The 26,665-nt window shown below is 56.2% G+C and overlaps 2 protein-coding genes and 1 pseudogene across 3 annotated transcripts; 2 read left to right on the forward strand and 1 right to left on the reverse strand.

The window, feature by feature from the left end:
- Window positions 1–418: 418 nt before the first annotated feature.
- LOC143165774 (C-signal-like) lies at window positions 419–5,435 on the reverse strand. The gene is made up of 6 exons (XM_076349519.1): window positions 5,278–5,435; window positions 3,426–3,477; window positions 2,366–2,556; window positions 1,848–2,006; window positions 1,444–1,554; window positions 419–716 (listed from the first exon to the last, which is right to left on the reverse strand). The coding sequence occupies exons 1-6, from the start codon at window positions 5,422–5,424 to the stop codon at window positions 603–605; spliced, it is 774 nt and encodes a 257-aa protein (XP_076205634.1). The 5' UTR covers window positions 5,425–5,435; the 3' UTR covers window positions 419–602.
- An 8,646-nt stretch (window positions 5,436–14,081) lies between these two features.
- On the forward strand, window positions 14,082–17,608 carry LOC143165776 (C-signal-like; annotated as a pseudogene). Its single transcript, XR_012996313.1, has 6 exons — window positions 14,082–14,744; window positions 15,219–15,270; window positions 15,516–15,704; window positions 16,489–16,638; window positions 16,992–17,111; window positions 17,405–17,608. The product of XR_012996313.1 is annotated as a C-signal-like (transcript).
- Window positions 17,609–17,823: 215 nt separating this feature from the next.
- On the forward strand, window positions 17,824–26,333 carry LOC143165648 (uncharacterized). Its single transcript, XM_076349221.1, has 12 exons — window positions 17,824–17,863; window positions 18,323–18,423; window positions 20,045–20,201; window positions 20,748–20,822; window positions 21,190–21,446; window positions 22,170–22,255; window positions 23,038–23,177; window positions 23,733–23,856; window positions 24,638–24,785; window positions 25,273–25,508; window positions 25,638–25,763; window positions 26,016–26,333. The coding sequence occupies exons 1-12, from the start codon at window positions 17,824–17,826 to the stop codon at window positions 26,200–26,202; spliced, it is 1,677 nt and encodes a 558-aa protein (XP_076205336.1). The 3' UTR covers window positions 26,203–26,333.
- Window positions 26,334–26,665: the final 332 nt, after the last annotated feature.

Below are 26,665 nucleotides of genomic sequence, written 5' to 3' on the forward strand. Positions count from 1 at the left end.
CCCACGGGACCGGGTTTCCCCCACCCAGGGGAACCGTGCCCAGCTGGGGCTCCACTGGGAAGGGCTGGCCTGGGATTGCAGAACTGCACTGTGGTGCTACTGTTCCTCCTGTTCCAGCCCCGAGGCTGCTCCCACGGACACTGTGTCCAGCACAAAGTTCCCCCAAGAAGTCTGCAGCAAAGACACCGTGCTTTGGGTGGAAGCATAGCAGAGACCAGGCAGACCTGGGCACGCTCAGCAGCCAGGGAGGACAGCAGGGCTTTGGGCTGGTTACATACCCCCTGGGACCTTCCTTCTGCTCAGAGCAGCCGAAGGCAAGGCAGGCAGACTGCTATAATGCCAGGTTATTTTTCGCAGGGGCCAGCTCCAGGCCAGGGCAGAGACAGTCTCGGTGGGGGCACTGCAGCTGGGAGAAGGCACAGGTACTAATTGACTTTATTTGTTAGCAATATGAAGGCAGGGATCACAGGCTGCCCTGCACGCCCCGTGGTGGAGTCCCAAGTAGGTCCCTTGCAGACCACAGAGGGTTGAGCATCCTGGTGCTCCAGGGCACCCAGCGAGTCCCCTGGCACTGTGGGGTCCCTTGCAGGGACAGAGAGTGGTCACCAAGGAATAGCTTTACCTTCCCAGTTGAGCAAGGTCCCGCTGTGTTTCTCGGAGAGGATCGGCAGTACAGACAGCAGCCCCCGCACGCTTGTGTCCACCGTCAGGTCAGCCTGCAACAGGCACGAGTGAGGAGCAGGGCTGAGACCCCACCTTCATTCCCAGCCAGCCACCAGCACCTGCTCAGCTCATGCACGTCGGCAGCAAGGCTCCTTCCACCCAGACCGAGAGGAGAGCCGCGGGAGGTGGGATGGGTCCATCACATGGGAGGATGGTTGGGTATCTGCATGCTTACTGATGGCTTGGATGGAGGTGGCTTGGGCTGGGAAGCCAGCTACAGGCTTAAACCAATAGGACACGTAAAAGATCCCTGCTGCAAGCAGGGTGCTACGTGCTGCCTTCTCAAAACTCCAGGGTTGCAGGAACCACCCCCACCCCAAAACAGGGATCCTGCAGGATGAGTGGAGACCTCAGGGACCGGCAGCTCTTCGAGGAAGGGGGCACAGGATGGGATGGTGCTGCTCCTCTCCTCCCTGCGCTGTTGGATTCAGGTTCTCTGCACATCTCCAGGCTGCCCAAAGCCTTTCCCCCCCTGAACAGGCCTCCTGCTTACCATGGATATGTGCTGATGCTATTTCCCGGGAAGCACCCACGTGTCCTGCAGTGGCCCAGCACAGATGCAGGCAACTTGCAGCCTGAGAGGCAACTCATTCTCACATGGATCCCTCCTCCCGAGAGCCATCCCGGCCACCCGAGGCACCTCCCATGCCACTGCAAGTTTGCCAGGCTTGGGTCTCCACCCATGGGTCCCCCCCCTTGACCTGCTCAGCCGAAACCCACCTCCTGGCTGCCCATGTCGGTTTTCACCCAGCCGGGGTGAAGTGCCACGCAGAGGATCCCGGCTTCCCCGTAGGTCAGAGCCTGGCACTTGGTAAGCATGTTGAGGGCAGCCTGGGGGAGGAAGGAAGCATCAGCCATGGGCAGTAGAAAGCTCCACGCACCAGGCTCCCCTCTCATCACTGCCTCATGGCAAGGGAGAAAAAGCAATGCCAGGTTTTCAAGAGATAGCGCGTGTGTCCCCTAGGTGGGCAGCAGCTGGGCATGGAGGTGCCCAGGGAGCTCAGGCAGCGATCAGCATGGGTAAGTCCCTCCATCTCGCAATCTCAGGTGCTGCCCTGAGATCAGGCCTGGCCAGGGGCAGCTCCGACTCCCACCGAGCGCAGGCAGGTCCCCAGTCTCCATACCTTGCTGCAGCGGTAGGAGATGACAGGCTTGAAGTAGGACTCGGGAGTTTTCTCGATGGACCCCATGATGGTGGAGATGTTGATGATGGCTGCCTTGCTGCAACTCAGTCCCTTTTCTGTGCTCTCCCGGGCAGCCTTCTTCAACAGGGGCAGGAACGCCTGGGGAGAAGCAACTTTGTGGGACGCCTGTGCCTCGAGCTCGCCCCGTTTATGGCAACTGCAACCCAGCCTGCCTACAGCAGGGAGGATGAGGAGGAACAGCGGGAAGCCAAGAGAGCCCGGGTGTTTTGCTGCAGTGGCCCTGCCTGCTCCCAGTTAGCCCAGCGCAACGCAGGGGGGCTACAGAGGGCTTCGGCTCGGAGCACAGGCTTAGCACTGCCCCCTCCCTCCCGCAGCCCTGGGAAACCTGGCAAAGCACTCCGAGATCTCCATCGTGACCACAGGCAGCCCGGGCTACCCTCAAGCTGGGCTAAATTCCCCCTCCACGGCGAGCTCCATCCCCAGAGCTTCACCCATACCTGGGCCATCAGCATTGGCCCCACCGCATTGGTCTTGTATGTCATTATCATCTCTTCAGCGTCTACCGTCTCCAGCGACGCCGCCGGGGTGTAGATGCCAGCGTTGTTTATCAGCAGGTTCAAGCCCGTGCCGTTCAGCTTCCCCTCCACGATCTTCGCTGCATCAGTAATAGCTGAGGGATTCGCAACATCTGCGGTGGAAGAGAACAGGGTTTGAGAGCCATGGGGTCCAGCCAGGAGGCCTGGGAGAAGAGGGAGGTTAAGATGCTGAGGAACAGCTATGCATCTCGACCTGGGTGGCCTTCCATCTGTGGGCACCAGATGGTGCTGTGCAACCAGCTCAGAGCACCCTGGCACCCACAAGCCCCAACTCATCCCAAAACTGCCTCCTCTGCCATGCACAGGGTGCCCCACCACCAGCAGCTGAAGGACCCTTGCCCTGGGGCAGCCCACCAGGCAAAGCCATTCCGGGGACAGCCCCGCGGTGGCAAAGCGCTGCTGTGGCTCCCATACTGTGTCAGGCACCAGCAGCCACAGCCTCCTGTCAGAGGACAAAGGCCATGCCTGAGCAAGCTCTGGAGAACCCAGGGAAGTCTCGGGGGGGACGGTCCCCACGGGGGCTGTGCTGGGACCTGTTGTGGGATGGCTCTGCAAGGTCCTATGGCTCCTGCCCAAGCTCTGGGCCGACTGTACGGTGTTTCCACGGGAGCTGCCTTCCTCCCGGAGCCCTCCTGGTCTCGCCTGGGACTTGGGATCAAGGCAGCTCAGCTGCGTGGCAGAGCAAGGAGTCAGCCACTCAGCTGGGGGAGCTGAAGGCCACCCAGGATGGGTCTCAAGAACCTCCTGGTCCTGTGGCCACGGGGCAAGGAGGCTCCAGGGAACGGGGTACTGGGGCTGAGACAGGTCTGGAGAAGCTGGGCTTTTGGCAGCAGGACTTGAAGCAGCTCTGAAGAACTGGATCCCCACGTAGAGCCTGAAGGCAGGGAGGGAGGGAAGGAGAAATGGGGCAAGTGTGGCCGGCAGCCACAAATTTACCAGCTCAGAGGCAGAGCGCACCTACCCAGCTTCACAAGAACCAGGTTTGGGTGTTTGGATGCCAGATCTCTCAGCTCCTACAAAAAGAGACATGGAAACAATCGGCGCGAGGCAGAGGCGATGCCAAGCATCATCCTGGGGCACCAGCGATGGTCCACCCTGAGGGAAACATCTTCTAGATGTTACTCAGCGCTTGTGAATGGCTGGACTGGGGACCTGCCTAGGTTCTCAGGCTTCTTCTAGGCTCCACAAAGCAACGTGCATGTGCTCAGAGCGTGACACAGCCACAGCTGCAAGATACTATGGCCACTCTCCCAAAGGGTCTACGTGCACAACCCGGCCAGAGCCACAGGAAAGGATGAGAGCAAACTATTAAGGACCAGCTCACCCGGGAAATGATGCAAACTGGCCGGGGATACGGCCCGAAGTGTCTCCCAGAGGCTGCTGGAAGTGAGACGGAGGAGGAATGGCTGTGAGTGCCAACATCAGACTCGACATTTGGGGAAGTCACATGTGGATCCAAATAGCCCAATCCCAGGATCCACTCTGCTCTGGACACTACGTCTCACCCACCCACGTGAAATGAAGCACTTTTGCACATTTTTATAGATTATTTTCACCAAACTCGGAGGATTCAGAAGCCAAAAGGGATAAAAGCTAAAACCTTCAACTTTACGGTTCCTAGCAGCTCTTTGCTCTGAGCTTTCTTCAACTATAGCAGGTTTTAGATGACAGAAACCAAAACACCATATTCAGTGTGTCCAAAACTATTACTTTTAGAGCTAAAAACCTCTTACAAACAAGTCCACAGAGAATGCTGCAGGGGAAATGCAAATTGGTGGCTTCTTGTGAAGGGACACTTCCCCTGGGACTCATCCTACCAACGGGGAGTGGGAGAGCTGCTGGCGCTGGCTGTGGTCCACCTTCAGTTACCTCTGGGCTTCCCCGCCCGGCCCCATGTTCCCACATTCCCCCTGGGCACAGGAAATGATGGAAAACCCATCTAAATGGTTTGTGGTGGCCAACAGACGTTTCTTCTCCCCCGTTTTGCCCAGCTGCTAGCCTCTACGGCCTCGCACCATCCCAGCCCAAGTCCCGCCTCACCCACCCCAACACCTGATCCAGGCACAAAGGGGCAGGAGGAGCGATGTGGCTCCGGCCTGACGGAGAGTCACTCCGTCCACAGTCTCCTGCGGTCGTGGACTTCAGCAGGATCTATCGGAGAGCAACCGTCTCCCTGCTGGTATTTCAGCGGGTCACAGTAAGCAGAGGAAAACCAAAGCTGGGCCTAAGGAAAGCTGGAAGCACGGTGACGCTTTGCTCCTGTGATTTCCTGCTGAAGCAACACGTGCGAGTCTCTCCCACTTCAGCGAAGTGGGAAGCAGGGGAAGGAGGATCCCACAGCAGCTTTCAGGCTCCACCAGTTAACGACCCCCCCCCGATTTTGCGGAGACCGGTAACGCGTCGCAGAACAGGCCAGAGCAGCGTCACTGCAATTTCACACCAGCTCAGCCCAGCCACCACCACCGCCTCCCACCCTCCTCGGACCCAACTCCGCGCGAGCCGGCGCCGTGCCCGCCGCACGTGGGCGAAGGCTTGGCACGGGAGGGCCCGTTGGGGCACAGCCAACGCAGCCCCAAATAGCCCAGCAGCCCCGTTTTACGGGCGGCGCGGCTTACTCTTCGCCGGCTGCACAGCCGACCTTCGGAGGACTTTCACACCGGGCAGAGCACGGCGCGGACGCGAGGTTCCCCTGCGACCGCAATGCATTTTTCACGTCGGCGAAGCTAACCGAGCGTGTAACTAATCGCACCCGCCTGCACCCAGGGGTGCTGCCGACACCCCCCCCCCCCCCCGGCCCCCGGCCCCGCACTGACCTGGGCCCGCGGCCCCTCGGGGTCCCGGCACGTCGCGAAGATCCAGGCGGGCGGTCGCGGTGCCCCCAGCAGCTGCTTCACCAGCTCCAGCCCGATGCCGCGGTTGGAACCGGTCAGCAGCACCGTCCGCGCCCGCACCGCCGCCATCGCCGCCCTCCCCGGCCCCCGGCGGGGCGGGACCGGCCCGGCGCCGCCTCCCCGGCCCCGGGCTGGCCGGGAAGAGGGGGTTGCCCCAACCTCCGGGGTGGGGGGGGGGGTGGGGGGGTGTATTTTTTCCTTCTCATCTAACATTCGGTACAAACGCATCAACCGCGTCCCCTTCCCCGGGGTCCCCCGCCTGCCCCAGCATCCCCGCGGGGAGGAGCGACGGCTCCCGGAGCGATGCTCTGGGGGGGCCAGAGGGGACCCCCGTCTCTTCCCAAGGCTGGGGTGCAGGGGAGAAGGCTTACAGCATTTCTGGGGTGGTGTCTAAAGCGCCTTCGGCACTGCAATGCGGTTTTTCCCCTATCGGGGGGGGGGGGGGGGGGAACCTAAATCCCAGCATTGACCCAGTTTACCAGGGAGGTACCGAATCCTTCACAGATGCTCTTCATCGCCTGCCCAGAAATGCACCTGATTTGGTGCTCTCCGTGATGAGCAGACACGATAAATCGGGTGAGTAGGCTGCAGTTTGGGGATGGAGGTGCCCGGGGGGGATTTTTCTTGTTGATGATGATGATGATGAGTGTCAGGTACCTGCTTCAACAGCTGGCCCAAAGGCGTGGGAAGGAGTAAAGCGAGGAAAAGGTTTGGTGGCGGCTAGGGATGGGAAAATGGGGCGTGAGAGGAAAGGGAAAGCAGGAAAGGGACCATCAGCGTCAGCTGGAGGACCCTGTCTGGAGGGGACCTGCATGTACCAGCTCTGCTGCCAGCCCGGGGGTGGGCGTTGATGTTTTATTTTCAATTATTACGTGGAACACCGGATGCACAAAGAACATTAAAATCCCATTATGGTGAGCGCGCGACCAGGAGCTCAACAGTGAAGTAATGACTGAGCGACTCTGATTTATAGAAGCAGCGTTATTTCTGTTGCTTATTTTCATCCTTGTTTGACAAACACTAGATAAAACATCTCTGATACCGAAAAATAAATCAGAAAATAAATAATGATATCATATCAATCTGGTGATAGCATCAGGTGATTTGCGCTAACTTTATCCTGCTCCACCACAGCTCAACTGCACGGCTGTGTCTCTGCTCCCCAGTTTGCCTTGGGATATAAAAATGCTTTGAGAACCTTTTGGTTTGGAACAGCGATACAGAAATTGGAATTTACTAGGAATAAATCTTTGATTATGCAATGAATGCTGAGAAGCAGAAACCCTCCTTATAGCATATATTTGAATTAAAGGTCCCGTTCTCCTTTTCCTGCCTCATTCCGTGCTCAGGCCATCAGTTAGGTGACTTGTCACCAGAAGCGCGGCTCCATCTGTTGCGAAGATTGGCAGATACGTAGCAAATGAGGACGGAGGGGTACAAACAAACAGTCACGGTGAACCACACTGAGGAATGGGGGGTTTTGGCCACCTATTCCACACAGATCCTGCACACTGCAGGCAAATTACATTAACCAGCTCTTCCTAGGTGCTCTCTTCAAAGAGCCCTGGCAATGGGGATCCCCTGTGATCTGCTGTGTGGAAACAGTTAATGTGCAGCCACAGCTGAAGTCAGTAGGAGCCTGTTCTGAATATAAATGTGAACCGTGAAAAAAGAAAAGCTCTAAGCATCTGCAGTTGGATACTTCCCAATGTGGACATTGCTTGACCCGCTTTTATGCTTCGGTTCCCCACGTCCAAAATAGGGGATCATCAATTTTTTTTTTAAACCTTGTTAGTTAAATGTTGTGAGGATGAAATGAAAGAGAAATGAAACAAACAAACAAACAGACAAAAAAGTGCTTACCCAAGTGCTTTAGTTTCTCTAGAACAGGCCTTGGTAGCTTCCTGCTGCCTGGTAAAGCCTGATTCTGATACTGCTGAATTTTGGAGCGCTTGAGTGTATAAATATGAGCATGTTCCACCTGTTTGCTGCCACGCTGCCCTCAGCCCCCACGTAACCTTGGTGGGCACTGGTGTCCTGCGGACACAGCTTTGGTGTCTCTAAAAACTCCTCACTGCCCACCGTGAGAGCCACCTCCCCATGCAGCAGCCCCTGGGTCCACCCGACCCTCACAACTAATGTCCCGTCCTGCTGCATCCCTCAGAAACAGGACATGAGGCTGAGATGTTCCCTACGGAGGCACAAGTCCCACTGCAGGCTTAAGGATTTTTCCTGTGTCTTATATTGGTGTGTTTCGTAGGGTGTCAGTCAATTGTCCAGGTCCTACCAGTTGAGAGGCTGGGCTCTCATCACTGAGCAGCTGGTTGGGGTAACACAGTTTTAGGAGGAGGGTCATCTATTTCGGTTTTAACAAAGAAGAGGGGCTGGAAAGAAGTTGTTGGGTTTTAATTCCCCAGCACCGTTGCCACCCATCAGGTGATAAAGTGCTCTTTTTATCCCTGCCTCCTTCTCCCACTCCAACACATGGATGTCAAACCGAGCCACTCGCGAGCTGGTCCTCTAGCCTGCGCCTCAGTGTTTCTGAGATGGGGCATGTCTCCGTGTCATCTGTGAGAGCCCATCCTCCGACATTCCTGTTAGCAAGTATAATAGTGGGAAAGCAAATTCATCCTGCTTGGTGCTTCTGAGGCCCCTCTTCAGGGCATCGTGGTGAAGAAGGAAGGATAACCCAGCCAACTGCCCCCAGAGGGTGGCAGAAAAGAGGCCAGTGGGGATCTGCGGTGTCCCCGTGGCGCTGGCAACGTGGCTCTGTCCCCATGGTCAACTGCCAGTGCTGCCAGCACTGCTGCACCCAGGTAGCTGAGGCCTTTTGGCTGCTCTCATGAGAGGAATATCCCCAGAAAAGTGCTTCTGAACCCGGTTTGAGTCCCCTAGCTGACACTGGGCCCAAACACTGTGGCCCAAGTGAGGTTGCATGGAGAGTCTGAGCATTTTAAGCCCTCTTCTGGGAAAGATTTACTTGGGAAAAAAAACCCCTTTGCTGAGGTCTCTGCAGGGGTTTAAGGATCTGCAAGCTGCAGTGGACTCTCCCGTTATCCTCGATACCGCTCAACCCTGGGCGTAGACCGGTTGGCAGTTGCGTCCAGGAGACTGCTCAGGCTGCGTGGGGGCAGTCCCGCAGGGAACACGGCTGCGTGGCCTCTGCAAGCCTAGGGCAGAGTCGACAGCACCCGAACCACCTTTGCTTTTGTTTCTCCTTCCTTGCAATGAGAAGTCAGTTCCTGTGAAACCAGCGTGCAGTGACCTAGCCGGAGCTTGTTGCACGTCTCATCGCGTTAGAGAGATGCTAATAGACAGAGACTTTGCAGGTGTCGTGGTTTAACCTCAGTCGGCAACTGAGCACCACGTGGCCGCTCGCTCACTCCCCCCCGGTGGGATGGGGGAGAGAATCGGAAGGGTAAAAGTGAGAAAACTCGTGGGTTGAGATAAAGACAGTTTAATAGGTAACGCAAAAACCGCGCACACAAGCAAAGCAAAACAAGGAATTCATTCACTCCTTCCCATGGGCAGGCAGCTGTTCAGCCATCCCCAGGAAAGCGGGGCTCCATCACGCGTAACGGTGACTTGGGAAGACAAACGCCATCACTCTGAACGTCCCCCCCCCTTCCTTCTTCTTCCCCCAGCTTTATATGCTGAGCATGACATCCCATGGTATGGAATGTCCCTGTGGCCAGTTTGGGTCAGCTGTCCCGGCTGTGCCCCCTCCCAGCTTCTTGTGCACCTCCAGCCTGCTCAGTCGGTAGAGCATGGGAAGCTGAAAAGTCCTTGACTGGTGTAAGCATTACCTAGCAACAACTAAAACATCGGTGCGTTATCAACTTTGTTCTCATCCTAAATCCAAAACACAGCACTGTACCAGCTACTAGGAAGGAAATTAACTCTGTCCCTGCCGAAACCAGGACAGCAGGGAAGCCTCTGCCTCATGCTTTCTCCATGCACTTTCCTGACAGTCCCAAAACGGGACCAGTACAGTCCAGTACCTTACAAGAATTGAGCCAGTGTCTGTCTTCGGGCAACTGAATCAAGCTCATGGTCTCTGAAACTCAGTCCAAATCGGGCGCGCTCTGTCTATACTCGGACTGTGAAAAGTACATTGGTCAACGTTTTTTAAATTGTCAGGTTGGACAGGGAAGCAAAAGGCTTGGTTGTTTGTCCTTCCCCTCTCATCCCACAGCCTGATCAGCAGTGCAGTGGGGCTTGAGCGGGCTTCCACCGCCAGCTCAGCTGTGATGGGGATGGCTGTTCTGGGCAGGAGGTGGCTGTGCCCCTCCACCCTGCCCAAGTCCAGCAGCATTCGAAGGAAAACTGGCTCCTCCGTGCTCTCTCCCACAAGTAGAGAGCCCCCCCATCCCTCTCTACCCACTTGTCCCTGGGTCTGGTGCATGAGTGCAAGGAGTGAAGGTGTTTTCTGCACTTCGTGCCTCTCTTGGCATTGTGTTCGACTCCCGTCAGCACTAATCATCCAGCCCAGCTTCCATCTAAGCCTCTGTGCCTGCTATTTGCAATGAGCTGGTTTGAGGTCTTCAGAAGTGCTTTGCTTGGAGGAAACCCCTGGCTCAGGGGCTGTGGTGGGATCCTCTGGAGTCTGGACCAGAGAACCCACCATAAGCTTGGAAAAGGAGGAATGTCTTTACTCCCTGCCTGAGGTAGCCACAAGTGGCATATGGTTCCCCAGAGATTCATCTGGATCTTAAGAGACCCAGCAGTTCCTGCAGCTGTCCTCTGCACCGGGCAGAGGCTGCTTGGAAAACTGCCTCAGCCTTGGTTTCTTCTCATGGTAAGACACCATTTGCTATGCCAGGGTCCCGAGTGCTTTGCCTCTGCTTCCCCTGGTGCCGGCGGTTTGGGCGCCTGGGCTCGAGGCCAGCTCTGATATAAAGCAGCTGTAACCCGGATCGGCCTGTTGGGAAAACAGCAAAGCTGTGAAAAGGGTCCCTTACTCGGGACCTCCTCACTTCGCTTGGGAGCTGCATTTAAGCTCAGGCTCTCACCCTTAGTCCCTGGGCGATCCCTTCACAACGGGGTGTCGCTAGTCCTCTTCAGCCAGAAAGAAAATGGGTCAGGGAGGGTGGACACGACCTGCCCAGCTTCAAACAGTTACAGGGCTGGGTAGGTCTCACCCCACCCCTCGATCAGCAGTTCATTCATCACTATCTATTGGTTCTTCAGCAAGTGACTAGTATGTGATTACATGGCCCGGAACAGCCCTGAATACATCGTGGAGCAAATAGGCTTGATAAATAGTAGCGAGCTTATTCTTTCTTACACGATAGATTAAATGTACTAAAGATAATGGTGCCACGCACCCAGTCCCCTGGCTAGCGAAGAAAAGTCTATTTCTCAATACTTCTGTAAGCGACACTGTCGCTGCCCTTCGTGCAAACACCCAGGTGAGCGTGAGCACACCTGAGCTTTCAGCAGCTGACAGCGGAGGAGGTGGGACTGCGTCTTGGAAAACTGGCTCTGCCTCTCCCTCGCTTGCTGAGATGGAAAGCATCCGCACGTGAAATACGGCTGTCTGAGGTGTTACGGGAGAGGGGTGTGCAGAAGGACCTTAACGCTCGTCTTAAAGTTTAGACCACGCAAGAACACTTCAGAGCAAAGGAACCATCCGAATCCCTTCTCGGGAGCTGGTCCGAGGTCCCTTCCGGAGGCCTGGGGACAGCGCAGCACTTGTGAAGAGGCTGGGCGGTGAGCCAGGCCAGGCTGGCTGTTTTCTCCGCTGCCTCTTCGCGCCGGGTTGGACTCTGACCTCTGGAGAAGCAGCATTTGTTTAAACTTTAACGATCAACGATGCAGCGTGGGGCCCCAGAGCAAAGTCAACATTATAAAGTTATGACTCCAAAACTGTGGAAGGCCACAAAACGTGATGACACAGCAAAAATAGGAGATTTAAAAGGTTAATTTTTTGTTTCTGATGCTGTCTGGTCCTGAGGCACCGCGGAAGTTTCTAACAGACTGTGGGCGACGGCCTCATTCTCCACCTAGAAGAAGAAAACCGTGGAAGTCCGTTTGGAGGAGCAGAGCTCTCGTGCAAATGGCAGATATCGGCAAGTAGAGTTGTGATCTGTGGTCATTAAAAAGTGAAAGTATGGAGAAGACTATTGAAGGGACCCGACAGAGCCTGAAAGCCAGTCCTGCGATCTGGGAGGTGTGCTGAGGTGGGGAGAATCGTCAGGGTCCTCAGTGAGGGATCAGTCTGAGACGGACAGCTGGAAGACCCAGAGGTTTGTGCTGTTGACATGCAGCAAGAATTCTTTAGACAAAAGAAGACTCTCAGCCCAATGTGAAAAGCAGAAGAAGGTCTGAGTGGCCTCAGGAAAGAAAATGGGAAAAAAGAATGAAACACGTGGAGCTTAAGGAGAGACTTCAGACTCGGCAGGGTCGAGGAAGGGAGAAGGTCTGTGATCAGCTCCCAAATACAAGCTGCAGATGCGCAAGAGGGCAGGAGCCGATTGCTGCCGTCGTGTTGCCGCAGAGGAATATCTCACCTAGAAGCTGGACAGCACAGCGCTAGATGGCCGTCAAAGCAAGAACAGTGCACGGAATGCTGGCGCAGAAAGAACCGTGGGGCCACAAAAAGGGGCATTGCTACGAAAGAAAAGCTACAGGCAGTAGAAGAGAGAGGGGCAAAACTCCAGTCTCGGTTGCCATGAGGTTGTCTTACTAGGCGAATGAAATGTGCGAGTGCTTAACGTGCTGGTATTGTACCTGTGTGCAAAGTCTTACGAATAGCAGCAGAGGAACTAAACAAATACATCAGCAGGGAACATTTTCCACAAGGTCCGGCAGGGGAAACGTTGGCTATCACCTACCGACAAAGATTATTTTTCGTTTGCCGCGCCAGAAAGCGCGGTGTGTTTGTGTGCATTTCTGTCACGTGCTCTGGGCCTTATCTCGGGATTTACCCCGAGCAAACAAAATGGTAAATTTTACTCAGAGGATGTGAAAGCAAATGAGCATCTGCTGACAAAGCCGGCTACGGGAGAGGAGGAAAGGCTGGGGCTGTCGCCAACCTGCCCGTTGCAGGGAACAGGGGGAATTACAAAGCCCCTTAGAGCTGGAGAGAGACGCGCATGCCAGGTCCGGCTGGCAGAGCCGGCGCTTCAAAGGGATCTAGTATCTCACGCTGAGATGCTGTGACGGGATGTGCAAAATTCAGTTCTCTCTCAAACAGGTATATGGTGATGATATTTCAACCCTAGGAGCCTAGCAAAAACGAATCGGCGAAGTTTTCCCCTGTGACTTGTGGCATGCCTCTACTTGCAAAAAACGTCCTTAAAACACTGCTATTTGGTAAATATTGCCTTTTGGAAAAGAATGTGCTTTATATACCTTCAATTCATTTTTAACATATCCGGGAAAGAACTGGTTGCTATCGATGAGGATATTTCTCAAAGGCGTGACGACCATTTGCCAGTGGTTTTGGCAAAAAACCACTCACCTGTCCTGTGCTGGATTAACGCGTACTGTGAGCGCCCGAGCCGTCGCCTCGGGGAGAGCCTGGTGAAGGCAGGCTCGGGGTGGAAGGCTCGATCCCTCGCGCTGCTGGACCATGCCACCTCAGACACAGAAGAGGCACGGTGGACACCGCCACCGCAATGGGGCTTCGTCCCTGCTTTGGGTGGGGCTGGTGGCAGCATCCTCCCCTCCCCGTGGCAACTAGAGGCAGCCAGAGCATGGGTCAGGTCCCTGATCGAGCCCTCGAGTCAGCTGCCCAAATACGAGATGGAGAGGTGAGTGAGGCAGGGCAGGAATGCCTCTTTTGGTGGCACCGTGGTGTCCCTGCGACTGGCCTGAGGTGCAGAGGGCTCCCTGGGACCAAACTTTGGCACATCCATACTTTAGTTTCGTTTGGGGGGGAAGGTGAGTGCAGCAGCAATATGAGGGTGAGGATGCTGCAGACTCAGAGCAGGACCGAGTCAGAAGCAAAGCGCGGGGCTGAGGATGGCAGAGCTGGACCACCAAATGGCATCCTTACTCCAAGCTGCATTCCCCCTGACTGGGTTTGGGGAGGGTGCCCTGGGCACAGGTACCAGGTGCCCTGGTACCCCAGGGCTGTGGGGAGGACCTGTCTGCCCCACGGCATCTGCCAGCCGAGCCGCAGAAAGCAGACAGGAGTGGGGAGGAGGAAGGCAGCTGCTGCTGGAGCACGAGGGCTCGCTTGGCACTGCCGCTGGGAGAGAGCAGCTCTGGTTAACGCTACTGCCAAGACATCCCGGGGGAGAAGGTGACACGTCAGCAGCGTCACTGACTCCATTACTGCCCAGCGGCCCGTGCAATGGCTCTGGGACTCCGCGCTTGAAAGCAAGGGGTTGCCAAGAGGTTTCTGGGGATATGTCTTCACTTGCGGTGGAGCGGGAACACACGATGTGCACACGCACCAGTCCCAGCCCTGCAAACCTGTAATGCCTCACTTGAGGTACTGGGCAACACCGGGCTTCACTGGTGCTAGTGCAGAACTGTCCGTGCCCCACGCCTCTGGGCGATGTGGACAATGGGGCTTTGACCAAGGTATTTCTCTTTGCAGGAGAATGTCCCGGGCACCTGAGTCGTCTGTGCCTTCTGGGCAGAGGGACCTCTCAACTTAGGACTGCACCCAAAGGGATGGAGTGCATGAGCAGCAGCGTGGTGATGTGCAGGCCGTGCAAGTCCACTTCCTTCTGCCAGTAGACCACACTGGGTTTGCTCCACTCCACGGGTCTGCTCCACTCCACGGGTCTTTCATGGGACAACCAGTGAATGGGCATTGGCTTGGAAGAGGCAGGAGCAAGGCAGAGAATGTCTGCTCGTGGACATCTGAGGCACGAGCTGGTACGATGTGGAACGCCCGTCTAGCTCGCAGGATGCTTGTGAAGCTGTAAAGCCCACTCGAGCCGTGGGGCATCCCACATCCCTCCCACATGCCGCTCCCTCCCTCCTCACCCACGACAGCTTCTCCTGGCCAGGCTGGCCGGTAGCTCCTGGATTACGGGGCCGGGTTTCCCAGGGTCAGCTGAGTTTGCCTGAAAAAGCCAAGTGATTTTTGCCCTGTGGCAACGAGGGCTGGCTTCCAGCCAGGAACGGTGTCCCAGAGAGTTCGAAGAGCTGGAGAGGTTGTACCTGGAGCCAAGGGTTTGTGCAAGCCCTGAGTGGGTGGGGTGGCCGTGGAACATGCTGTAAGGAAGCATTAGGGAGCTGAGCAAACAATGCAAGCTGGAGCAAAGGGAGGAGAAGCGATATGGGAGAGCTTTGCGTCCGCTCCGTTTCTGGTGACTGGGGCCAACCGGGGAATCGGCCTGGGGCTTGTCCGGCAGCTCCTGGGGATGCCAAACCCACCCGAGTGGGTCTTTGCGGCTTGTCGGGACCCCAAGGGAGAGCGAGCGCAGGTGAGGCTGGGCTGGGACGCGGTGGGTTGTGCTGGGGGACGGGAGCACTCGGTGCCAGGGCAGCAGGTTGGAGCAGGGAGGGGGTTTGCAAAGGGCTCGAGCTGCAGCCAGGCACCCGCGGCACGGGGCAGCCGGGTTGGGATGGCTGTGACACCAGCTGGGCATGGGATGTGAGGAGGGGACAGGGCTCCTCGGGGACAAAAGTGGCAACTTGCTGCTTCCCATCTCCTCAAGGGCTTGAGGCAAAGGGCTTGTGTCTGCCACGGCAGGGCAAGGCGTGAAGCAGTGGCATGTGGTGTGTGCGGGAGGCACGGAGCCCCATCCCATGGGAGCAGGGCAGCCAGAGCAGGGTGCTGGGCGCAAGGCGGTGCAGGGACGGAGCAGGAGCGACACGGGCTTTGCCTGGCTTTGCTTGCTGAGCCTCTGTGCAGCCGGTCCAGCCTCTCCATGCCCACACCATCCCCTCTCTTGCAGGAGTTACAGAATTTGGCCTGCAGGCACCCCAGCCTGGTCATCATCCTGCTCGGTAGGTGCCCTGAGGTGGGGGTCCCTCGCCCCGGTTCCCCTGGCATGTGTCCGGGCGCTGCGTGCACCCTGGGAGCCCTGCACCGGGAGGGAACCGTGCCAACGGGCCGGTGCCTGCGGGGACACCGGGCGCTGCCCTCCCTCCTGCCCATGGCCAACCCTGAGGGCACATCCCTGGGGGAACACAGGGGGCTCCAAGCCACCACGGGGATGCGGGCACTGACCTCCCCTGCCCTGGCTTTGCAGAAGTCACCGACCCCGCCAGCATCAAGACGGCTGCAGCCAGAGTCGGGGAGCAGCTGGGGGGCTCGGGGCTGAACCTCCTCCTCAACAACACTGGGATGCTGATATACAACACACTTGATAATGAGACGCTGGAGAACATGACCCAGATTTAGACCACCAACACGGTTGCACCTCTGCTGCTAAGCCAGGTGAGACCCTCACCCAAGCTGGTTTGTCCCGGGGGGCGCAAAGGGCTAGTGGGAGAGGGTCCTGCCTCCGCTTTGGTGCCCGATGGGCTCTCGATTGACCAGAAGCTCATGGAGCAGCAGGCTGGAGCTCAGGAGCTGCACCCTAGTGGGCTGGGGCAGTGGGAGGAGGAGGGAGGTTGTTCATGGTGTTGGTGCCCAACGTTGCCCGCTGTGTAAGGAGTTGGTCCTGTCCCCTGTGCCACCTATGTGCTCCCCTCCCCTCCCTCCCCTCCCCTCCCCTCTCCTCTCCTCTCCTCTCCTCTCCTCTCCTCTCCTCTCCTCTCCTCTCCTCTCCTCTCCTCTCCTCTCCTCTCCTCTCCTCTCCTCTCCTCTCCTCTCCTCTCCTCTCCTCTCCTCTCCTCTCCTCTCCTCTCCTCTCCTCTCTCTCCTCTCCTCTCCTCCCCTCCCCTCCCCTCCCCTCCCCTCCCCTCCCCTCCCCTCCCCTCCCCTCCCCTCCCCTCCCCTCTCCTCTCCTCTCCTCTCCTCTCCTCCCCTCCCCTCCCCTCCCCTCCCCTCCCCTCCCCTCCCCTCCCCTCCCCTCTCCTCTCCTCTCCTCTCCTCTCCTCCCCTCCCCTCCCCTCCCCTCCCCTCCCCTCCCCTCCCCTCTCCTCTCCTCTCCTCTCCTCTCCTCTCCTCTCCTCTCCTCTCCTCTCCTCTCCTCCCCTCCCCTCCCCTCCCCTCTCCTCTCCTCTCCTCTCCTCTCCTCTCCTCTCCTCTCCTCTCCTCTCCTCCCCTCTCCTCCCCTCTCCTCCTGCCCTTGCTGAAGAAGGCTGCCCAGGGGAGCCCGGGCTCAGTGCTGAGCTGCAGCAAGGCAGCCATCAACAACATGTCCAGCTATGGGGGCTCCATTGAGGAAGTCTATTTATGGAGAAGCTGAGTCCTACCCCTGCAGCAAGGTATTGCCACACTGCACTGGGCATGAGCCCAGACTTTTTCCTCTCCAAATGATCTTGCATGCCTTCCAACCTCCCCCTCAGTCCTTGCACCTCTCTGCACTGTGATGGAGCTCCCGTCAGTCACCGGGTCCCTCTGACGGCACATCGCTGTGCCTGGCCCCAGGTCCCACCTCAGAGGCACATGCTGGGACGGGCCCTCAGCTGGGCATCTGCATGGGGATAGTGCAGGAGCACCGTGTGTCCCGGAGAGATGGCTCCACCTGCCCTCCCCTGCCCCAGCCACAGGGTCTGCACGTGTCCCCTTGCAGCCACCCTTCCCCTCCCACCGCCATCCCTGCCCTGTCTCCCCGCAGGCTGCTCTGAACGTGCTGACCCAGCGCCAGTCCCTGGGGTACCGGGAGCACGGCGTCCTCTGCGCTGCTCTCCACCCTGGCTGGGTGCAAACCGACATGGGGGGGTCCGGATCACAAAAGGTAAGAGAGCTTTTGGCCAAGGTCTGGAAGAACCTCTTTATTTGGGAATGCAGAGCTTCCTGCAGATTGAACAGTCCCAGACATGCTGGGATCTGGGAGAGCTCTTTTTGGCAGATGCTCTGAGCTAGAGGCGCATGAGGGAAGGAGATGAGAGATGGGGAACTCTTCTTGCCCTGTGCTGGCCTCTCCTCACTCACGTCAGAGAGCCCCAAGCCCTGAGCAATGATCTGCTCCGGGGCAGACCTTAGCCAGGCCTCGGGCACACGACTGTGTTTCTCCCTCTGCCCCCGCAGCCCCCTGCGATGGTGGATGAGAGCGTACGAGGGATGCTGAAGGTGCTCTCCTCCCTCTCTGAGAAGGCGACCAGGACCTTCCTGGACTGGGAAGGGAAGGTTGTGCCCTGGTGGGACGCCAGCCCAGGATCCTGGCAGCGGGTCCCTTTGCTGCTGCACCGAGTTGTGCCTATGTCTTAATAAATTTGTGTCTGTAAACAATAAGTAGCACTATTTGAGCCTTCCTCTTGGTCTCCTTTTAACGATCATTGTGAGAGTCTTCACTAATGCTTCGAGAGCACTTCTCAGAGTTATTTCTGCATAGAATTGAGCTAGGTTGGTCTGAATGTCTGATCTCCTCTGACTGGGGGCCTGGTCGTCATCCTGGTAGGGCTTTGTCCCTGGGTACAGAGGGGCTCATCCCACAGCTCTCCCTCTGAATGGCAGCACAACCTTCTGGTGCATCAGTCACGCCTCCCAGTGAGCCCTTCCTGGTTTATAAGCACGAGGTCCAGCAGAGCACTGCTCCTCGTTGGCTCCTCTATCGTGTATGTCAGGAAGCTGTCACCGATGCTCTCTGGGAACCTCCTGGGTTGCTTATGCCCTGCTGCATTGTCCCTCCAGCAGATATCAGGGTGGTTAAAATCCCCCAGGAAGACCAGGACCTGCAAACATGAGGCTAGTTCTGTCTGTAGAAGGCCTCATGCACTTGCTCTTCCTGATCAGGCAGCCTACAGCAGACACCCACCCCAGCCTCCTTAATCCTGACCCATGAGCTCCCAGCTGGCTCGTCACCCATCCCCAGGCAGAGCTCCATGCACTCCTGCTGCTCTCTCACATAAAGCGAAATCCCATAAAAGGGTCCCCGAGCCCTGCCGTTGTCCCAGGACTGGGGATGCTGCTGTGTGCGTTGGTCTCCGAGCCTTGTCTGTGTCCCAGGAACTGGAACGCCGCTGTGTGCGCAGCCCCACGCCAGCAGTGGTGGCACAGCCTCTCCAGTTGGGACCAACGAGCTGACCAGCGCATCTGGAGTGCACAAGGTGAGCCCCCGTCTGGGGACCCCCGCCATGGCTCTCAATGCCCCCCCCATTCTCCTTGGGGAGTGGGCGGTGAGGTGGGGATAGCACCCCACAACACCTACCACACCTCCCCTCCCTCTTGTAGGGCAAAACCTGGCAGGATCTGTGGGAGGCTGAGGGAGGTCAGGGGAGCCCTTGCAGTCCCTCTGTGACATGGTCTGGGGTCACAGTGGGACATTCCACATCAGGACAGAGCTGGAGGCCCTTTGGTGAAGTCAAAGAAGGAGGTGGAGACTGTGGAGGAGATGTTTCCTTCTCACCGTCCTGCTACAAGAGTTAACCCGGAGGGAGGAGGGGGGGACAAAGATGGAAAACCTGTGGCCAGATGCATTTCCAACACTCAGGAATCTCACCCCTGGTGGTGAGGCTTGCAGGAGTTATTTTCTGAATGTTGTAGACAATAATAGCTATGAAAGCAGCTGTGGAAACGTGGGGGCCTTTGGAGAAGGACTGGGCAGGGCTGATGGGTGCAACAAGAGCCCTGTTTGATCATCCCTTCCTAGTTCAGGATCGGTTTGGCAGCTAGGGCTCCTGGGTCCTCTTCCTGAGGACCTTCCTCTGCCCCTGCCTTGCTGCCCACTCCCCAGGTCGAAGCCCCTAACACCAAAGGCTGCTGCTTGCCTTGCAGAGGGGATTGCCCTCCCAGAGCTCCCGGCCACGGTGGCCGCGTGGAGTTGATGAGCACAGAGAGGGCTGACAGTGGTCCCTGCAGGGGAGATACCTGGGGGTCCCCTGAGCCTCCGAGCCCTCTGTGGGCACCACACCATCCTCTCACTGGTGTGGACATCTGTTCCCAATTTCCTACATCTCCTGTCATGTGGAGCACCTTACATGGTCTTAATTGGGGTGGCAAAACGTTTAATCTCACTCATCATCTCCTTGGGTAAGAGTGTGCTGAAGGGTTATGAGCTTGCTGACTTGGAGCATGACGCGTCGTTCGCTTGCTTTCCAGAGATCCTTACGATTTGGGATAGCGTGTCTGAATGCATTAGACAGCACTTGGCACAGGATAGGGTGAGTCTTGCATCCCGTCCTCCCCTCGTGAAACCCTGAGAGCTTGCCTTGTCCAGACAACGCTGTGCCATCGAGTGCCATCGCTTCCCTGCTCCGAAAGCAGAAACAGTCGCCTGGCAGGACACTGCTGTCGGCAAACGTGGCACAGACCAGCTCCTCTGGCACCCGCGATAAAAATGACAGTCCAGATAAAGTAGAAGAAAGTGTTAAGCACTTTCTGGGACTTCTCATCAACGCTGCCAGAATGGGAAGACCATACCCCGGTACCTTTTTAAGGGTGTCTCCTTGTTGTTGGAAACCCCTCCGATTCTATCTAGGGGAGGGATGTTGGCTCTGCTGTTACTTTTCCCAATAGCTTTCTTGAGCAGAACAGAGGAGAAAAGAGCAAAAAAAGCCTGGAGTATGTGCTTTCTCCCCAGAGCCTCCTCAGTGTCCCATCGTGCCCTTCGTAGGCTCGGGGTGGGCAAGGCACAAGGCAGCATCCCCATGCTCTGACAAGTCGCTGGTGAGTGTTTTCCTCTCCAGGATACTTACAATTGTTCCTTCTTTTTACCTCCACTCTTCTCAGGGTGTCCGACTGTTAGGAATCGGGACATTCTATGTTCTTAAAGACTACACGTGCACTGTGAACAGCGAGGTTTCGGTTGTTCGGAGACCCGTGTTTCATATGTCCAAGGTGGTTGCAGATGAATGCAACCTCAGCTACGCTGAAGAAGGTGTTCCTGGTAAGGAGGTGGATTAAAACCTTTGCTTGCCCTTGCGCCGCCCTTGAGGCGTATGCTAACCGCTGCTACGGCATGACTGAATGCCTAAAGATGTCCTGAGAACATCCTCAGCTTGTTCAAGCTGAAGAGGTCACCAAGGAGCAATTTCTCGGAAAGACTCCTTGGGTGTCCTTTTTTAACGATACACCTTCAGCTAGATCTCATCTTTAACTGCTCTCATGCTTGGCTCCATGCCATTCACAGTTGTGCGACGTTAGGGCTGCTGCTTTCAGACTGTAATTATTGGAGCTGCTTTTTCTAATGAAACGGAGATAAAGCTCATGCTCTGCCTTTATGGTGCTGCCCACCTACTCGTAAGGGCAAAGGCCAGAGTTTCTGCTGACTCTTACAGGCTCCTTCTAGAGCAAAGTGGGTACAAGTCACTTGTAGACAGACCAGAACCAAAGACGAGGACAAGAGTTTGTGGAAGGACTCGTGGATGGCCAGATCTGCCATGATTTCTGGTCAGTGCGGCTGCAGTGTGACATGAATGATGCTGTGGGGCAGGAAGAGCTTGGGTCTGTCTTTGGAGGGGTTCTTCTCTTTCACATAACCCCATCTTCCATGTGACTGAAACATCAGGTGGGTGCATGCGGGGACACTTGCTGGGTATGAGGGACAGGGGGACAGAAGGATGCTACAAGCTGATGTGCAGTCCTTGCATTTTGCTCCTCCGTTGCTTCTCCATGAGTCTGGCACAGACTTAGCTGGAGTGCCCTGGGTGTGGGCATGCTTGTGGCCGAGCGCCATGGACTTTGTCGTGGGATCTGCACCCGTCTCCCCTGCCCTCCCACACGGTGTTCATCCCCCAGGCACTCTTAGGAGCTGTTAGCGCGGGATTCAACAGAGTGCGCCGGAGCAATGTCCTGCCTGAAGCTGCTGACGTCTTCTTGGAGCCTCTGCTGTCCTGCTGCAGAGGTGACTTTGTTCCTCTTTTTCTGTTCCCTAGCTGATGTAACAGTCGTCCCTCTGAGGTGTGAGGAGCTCTCCGTGTGTGCCCAACTACCTTTTGCAACGGTGCAATGTTGTGTATATGAGACCGTGACATCATTCTTTCGGGCCACCTCTAAAAGACAGGACACGGACTTTGTCTTCAAGGCCATCGGCATTCTTTCCATAAGAAACAGGGAAGTCACTATGAGATTTTTTGATGACTTTCTCCTTGCTGTGGATGGCACTGGAAAGCTGCTGGAAGCCCTTCTCAGTGTAAGTTGATCCCTTCCCTGCGCTACACCCCGTCTTTCTGGACACCTGTGAAAGGACGGCTGAAGTAATTTCTGGTGGCCTGTCGGGACCCCCACAGCCACTGGGGCGGTCACAGTCTACAGCAGTGCCAACTCTGTAGCGTTCTGTTCTCCTACACAGTGGTCTAGCTGACATAGGAGGATCCAGGAAGAGTCACCTAGAGTTAGATCGAGGTTCTACCTAGCCCAGCATCCCACTGTCTGTCCTAGAAATGATAATGATGGGGCTTCAATGGATTCAAAAGCAGACGCTGTCTAGGGAAACAGTCCAAGACATGGGGACATGCCCATTCCATGTCCCATCCTACTTCACCCTTCACAGAAAGCCAAGGTTTAGTTCCCCTGCGTGTTAACAGCCATGGGGTGATCTTACTGCTTTTGAATCAACTTCTTGGACCACATTTGGGATGCTGGGGCAGCAGGCGCAGCAGCTGCAGTTCCCCACATTCCTGTTGTGAACCTGAGAGACAGCAGCTTGCATGGGGCAACGCATGGCAGTTATTGCTCCTTGTCAACTCTGAGCTGTGCAGCTTCTGCCTGAAAAGCTGAGGGGCTCATATTAGCCAAAGAAAACTTTGTTATAGGATGTCCAAGTGGCTGTGTCTTCTCTGAGCAGAAGAAAGACTTTATAAACAAGGTAAAAATGTCCCTGGAATGCTCTCACATATCTCTGTCTCTGTTTCAGGCCCCAGGGAGGAGACATCTGGTGGTATCAGGCAGAGAAAGTCCTGATTTTCACATGGGTCCTGGCGGTGTCTTTGTGTTGCCACAGTACGTTCACTTCTTGTTGGTTGAGGAACCAAGTCAGGCAACACTTTGCATAAGGTTTCCCCTGATTCATCTCTTTTTTCTGGGTGTAATTTCAAAACTGAAAGATCCCAGAATTTCCTGCACGTGGATTGTACAGGAAAAATGTCCCTGAGTGGGTACCAGATTCATGCAAGTCCTATGTTTGTGACATAGCCGTGCCTTTGGTGAGACTTGAGGGCCCCAAGTGCCCCTAAATGCCTGCTTCCCGAGTCCCTGGGGGACAGGAGGAGGGATTTCCCCTCCTGTGCTTGAGTGGGGTTCCTCAGAGCTCTGACCTGAGCTGGGGCTGCTCAGTAGTGGCCTCAATGGCCATGGGGATGGTGGTGATGCATTACAGATGCCCTGACATGAGCCTGAGAGGATCTGCAGGAGAGCTGCAGGGCAGGGTTAGAATTGAAACCAACCTTGGCCCTTTGGGTAGAGAGAGAGCAGCAGTCTGTTCTCCATGTCCGTGAACAGGAAGAGGAGATGAGAGATGGTCTTCAGTGAGGGAGTCAACTTTTTCAGAGTTAGGACTGGGAAGCCCTGGAGCAGACTAATGGGACCTCTCGTGCGCTCCCAGGCCATGGAGGTCTTGTGTCACTCCGTTTCCTAACAAAGCTCTCAAGGATGTTGCACGTTGTGCTTTGGGAAGCAGCGGCCTTGAAAGACCTTCTCAAGTCTCCCTGTGACCGCGCTGTTAATGGAAGGTGCAAAGGCAATGTGGTGGCCCTTTCTTCCATCTGTTGTCTTCCCATTTCCAGGTTTGATTTTACACTTCCCCCTGAGAAAGAAGCCATGGAATGTCCCTCTGTAGGACTTCTGAAGGCCACAGAGGACAGGGAGGAGGAGGAGGAGGAAGAGAAGGAGGAAGAAGAGAGTGATAAGCAAATTGAGACTGATGGTAATGTCACATCTGACTTGGGGGGGTAGGGGGGTGTGAGCACGGGTGCTTTTGAGTGGGTGTTCCTTCAGTCCTCAGCAGTCGGTGGTTAAAGACAAGGACAAAGCGTGGTGCCCTGGGAGGGAAGACTGCATCTCTTGTGCCTCGCTGCACACAGCAAAGCTCTAGTCGCCCGCTACGGAAAAGACCTCAGGGCAGCCCAACACTGACAAACGCAGCTGCTACTGCTGAGGGACACTTTCCCCCAGGGCTCTGTGCCCTGGTTTATATTGCAAGCTGCCTCTTCATTTTAGGAAGCTCTGCCTTCAGTTGCCAAGGGTGGAGGGGTCTACCTCTGCTGCAGATCCTCTGCACTTGAATGTGGGGAGAATGTGCCCAGAGATGACAGTTAAAAGGCTGGTAAGCCGTGCCAAAGACCTCCTTGAGAGCAAGGCCTCCTTGAGATGATGGCGTCAAGGGAATTGGATTGTTTTATCAGATGCTGGAGCAGATATGCCTGTCACTCTTGTTAAATAGCCACAAAGATGCTTTCTGAAGAGTCTTCCCCTTCTATAGTTCCAGAGAGTCCTTCTACTGAACGTCTCCTTTCTCAAGGAAGGCGGTCTCGGTCTCCGTCCACACTGTCTGGCCCGAAGAAAGGAAAGGGGCAGAAAAGCAAAGGAAGAAGGTCACCTGGCAGGTGAGCCTCGTGGAGAAATGGATGAGGGTGACCCTGTGCTCTTGGATTTCTTGAATGGGTTGTTCCCTTTGTGTGCAGCGTCGGTATTGTCTCTGAAGGATTGTTCAGTTTTGTCACGGTGACTGATGTTTGTGTGAAGAATTACTCCAGGAGCTGAGGAAATTTTTCTCCTTCCTTTCTGATGTCTACGGACCTCCTCTCGTTTCAGTCTAAGTGATGCCACTTTTCAAAGCAAAATGAAATTCAGAACATCCTCCCCTAGCAAGACAGAGCGGTGTCTGTGTTCACTGCTTTCTACCTTGGATTTAGTCAACTGGAAGACTCTGATTTAATTCCAAATCTGCTGTTCAGGGGGGGTTATCTGGCACAGGAGGAGTGCCAGAGAGAGCTAATTGCCAGCATCGCTTTTCTCCCTCAAACATTTCCTCCTTCTCCTGCACTGGGTGCCCCCAAAACACAGCCATTAGTGTGTGGCCACCACAGTGCGGTTCGCAGGAGGAGGGTCATGGTCCCTCCAGGCTCTGGTTATTGCGAAAGTCACTGTTGTTCTTTTTGTTCCCTCAAGACGGGGACCACATGTGGCTGTTACAGCTCATGTGAGCGCTACAGCTCGAGGTTTTCTTCCTCCACTGTTGACACGAAACCGAGTAGCCAAATGCACCTACACCTCCAGCAGAACTGCCGTCTGCTGCAGGGGCTGGCACCGAGCTGCTCGTGAGCACGAGGCAGAGAACAGCCTCACCCCGCACTCATATCAGCTCACCCTCTTGGGTATTTTCAGCTTTCTGCCAAGAATTCAGGAGAGCTTCTTGGTGGTGGAGAAGGACGGCGAGCACAGGCAAACTCTCGGTGCCAGACCTCAAACCGCACTTCCCGTTTTCAGAAACAAAAAGAGGACCTCCCCGTCGCGCCGGGACACCCGTCCGCAGGTCGGGGTCTGGATCAGCTCCGGCAGGGGCTGAAATGGGATGCGGGTGGAGGTCCCAGGGGACGGTGGACAGGGTCGCTGAGGGCCCTCAGGGCTTCCGATTCCTCCAGCCAAGCCATCTTTGTGGTTTGGTGATGTGCTCTGACCTGCTGGAGGATTTCACCTCATGGTTCCTGCTCTGAAAAACGGCCATTCCCTCCCCTTATTTACCTCGTCATGAGTGACGTCAGCATGAGAGCGTGGAGCCAGTGGGGAACTAATGTCCCCCCACCCAGAGGGCCGTGCCGGGGTGACTTTCCTGGTTCCTTTGCTACGGCTGCATGTCCCTGCCCGGGGCAGTTCGTCTCGTAGGGGTTTCTGAGGATGGAGCAGAATGTGCTGGAGGGCTGCACAGGCCCTGTAGCCGCTGGCATCTCCACTGCTGAATGTTTGGAGCACCTGAGGGAGGTGACAAGCCTCCTAAAAATTGTCCTCTGGTGTCAACGCAGGCTAGGTGGTCTCATGAAACACTGACAGAGATTTGGCCATGCTCACCACTGCCACTGGTTGGGAAAGAGGAGAGGACTGCTCCCTTCCTGCACAGAGCCGTGGTGAAGAGGAAGCTGGAGAGCCCGCAGGGGCTACGCAAACTGAATGTGTTCACCAACCTCAGCCCGGGAAACTTGAGCAGCAGCAGCAGCTGTCCGAGGCGTGAAGGACTCCAACTCCTGAGCTCTGGGGCTGGGTACGGCATCCTCCCCTTTCCCATGACCTGGCTTAGACCCTGATGCCAGGCAGCCCCAAGCTGCCTCCAAGTTGAAGGCAGGAGGGTCTCAGCCAGAAGGTGAGAGAGACTTTTCCCTTGCTGTTGCAGCCAGCTTTCCGTGCGAGCAAAGTACACCTTGCAACTCTTGGAGACTTACCACATGCGTCGGGAAGAGTGGAGGAGGAGAGTAGAGCTGAATCGGCAGAGGAATTATGAAGAGAATCAGTTACTCTGGTAAGTCTCTCCAGCTATGGATGGTGTCTCCCCATCCCTTGCAGTGCCCTTCCCTCCACAACCAGGAGGACTCAGGGGAAGGGGGTCTCTCACTGGCACCCCTCGTGGGAGGGCAGCAGGCTTGGGAGGCTGGCACCTGGGATGACCTGGTGCCATCCAAGGGCCAGCTGTTGGGCACTCCAGTAGGATTTCGATATGAGACCAGAAACTTGTGGGTGGCCAAAGAGGATTCCTCTGGTGTTTTCGAACTAGGCACCGAGACACCTTGCCCTGTGGGTCACTGCCTGTTTGGTCCAAAGTCTCATCCTTTGCCCGACCCATCCTGAGGCTGACTGCCTGCACATGGGACCTTGTCGTTGCCTTGGACGCCAGGGTCTGTGTCCCATCATATAAAGTATGGAAATGCCAGGGGAAGAAGATCCCAGAACATCCAGGCTGAACTGAGCCCATAGCATTTCTGCAGTCTCCTCCCTGTGCAACAAAACCAACTGTTCCTCCTTAACGCCACAGCATTGGGCAGCAGATGACTCTCTGGGATCGAAGGGAGAGGTATGTGGACTTCTGGCAGAACAGAGGATACATGAATATGATGGGGAAGTCTGTAGACATCGTCCTCAGCCACCTGAAACCTGCCAGGACCTGAGGAGTGTCCAGCCCTAGAGGGCCACCCCTGCATGGCCAAGTGGAGGCATGTCCATGTGGAAGCTCCTGTGACTGCTCTCCATATTGTCTCCAACTCCCACACTGCTGCGCTCCGGTGCTGTCCCCATCTACGTTGAGATGCTGGAGACCCTGTTCCTACCTGAGGAGGTGCAGGAGGCCCTGGAGCTCCACATCCAGAGGCTGTGCCACCAGCGGGGCTGGTCACCAGGGGCCCCCTGACAGCCCCAAGCAGCGCTCCA

Source organism: Aptenodytes patagonicus, chromosome 11 (genome assembly GCF_965638725.1).
Source record: "Aptenodytes patagonicus chromosome 11, bAptPat1.pri.cur, whole genome shotgun sequence".
NCBI lineage: Eukaryota > Metazoa > Chordata > Aves > Sphenisciformes > Spheniscidae > Aptenodytes > Aptenodytes patagonicus.

Bases quoted from the DNA above. Each gene is read 5' to 3' on its own strand.
- LOC143165774 (XM_076349519.1), bottom strand. From the start codon at position 5,424: ATGGCGGCGGTGCGGGCGCGGACGGTGCTGCTGACCGGTTCCAACCGC. The intron at 2,007-2,365 runs GTATGGGTGAAG...GCTTCTCCCCAG, and splicing joins GGCCAATGCTGATGGCCCAG to GCGTTCCTGCCCCTGTTGAA. The intron at 1,555-1,847 runs GTATGGAGACTG...TTCCTCCCCCAG, and splicing joins TCTCCTACCGCTGCAGCAAG to GCTGCCCTCAACATGCTTAC.
- LOC143165648 (XM_076349221.1), top strand. From the start codon at position 17,824: ATGGCAGCACAACCTTCTGGTGCATCAGTCACGCCTCCCA. The intron at 24,786-25,272 runs GTCGGGGTCTGG...GTGTCAACGCAG, and splicing joins GCCGGGACACCCGTCCGCAG to GCTAGGTGGTCTCATGAAAC. The intron at 25,764-26,015 runs GTAAGTCTCTCC...TTTTCGAACTAG, and splicing joins GAAGAGAATCAGTTACTCTG to GCACCGAGACACCTTGCCCT.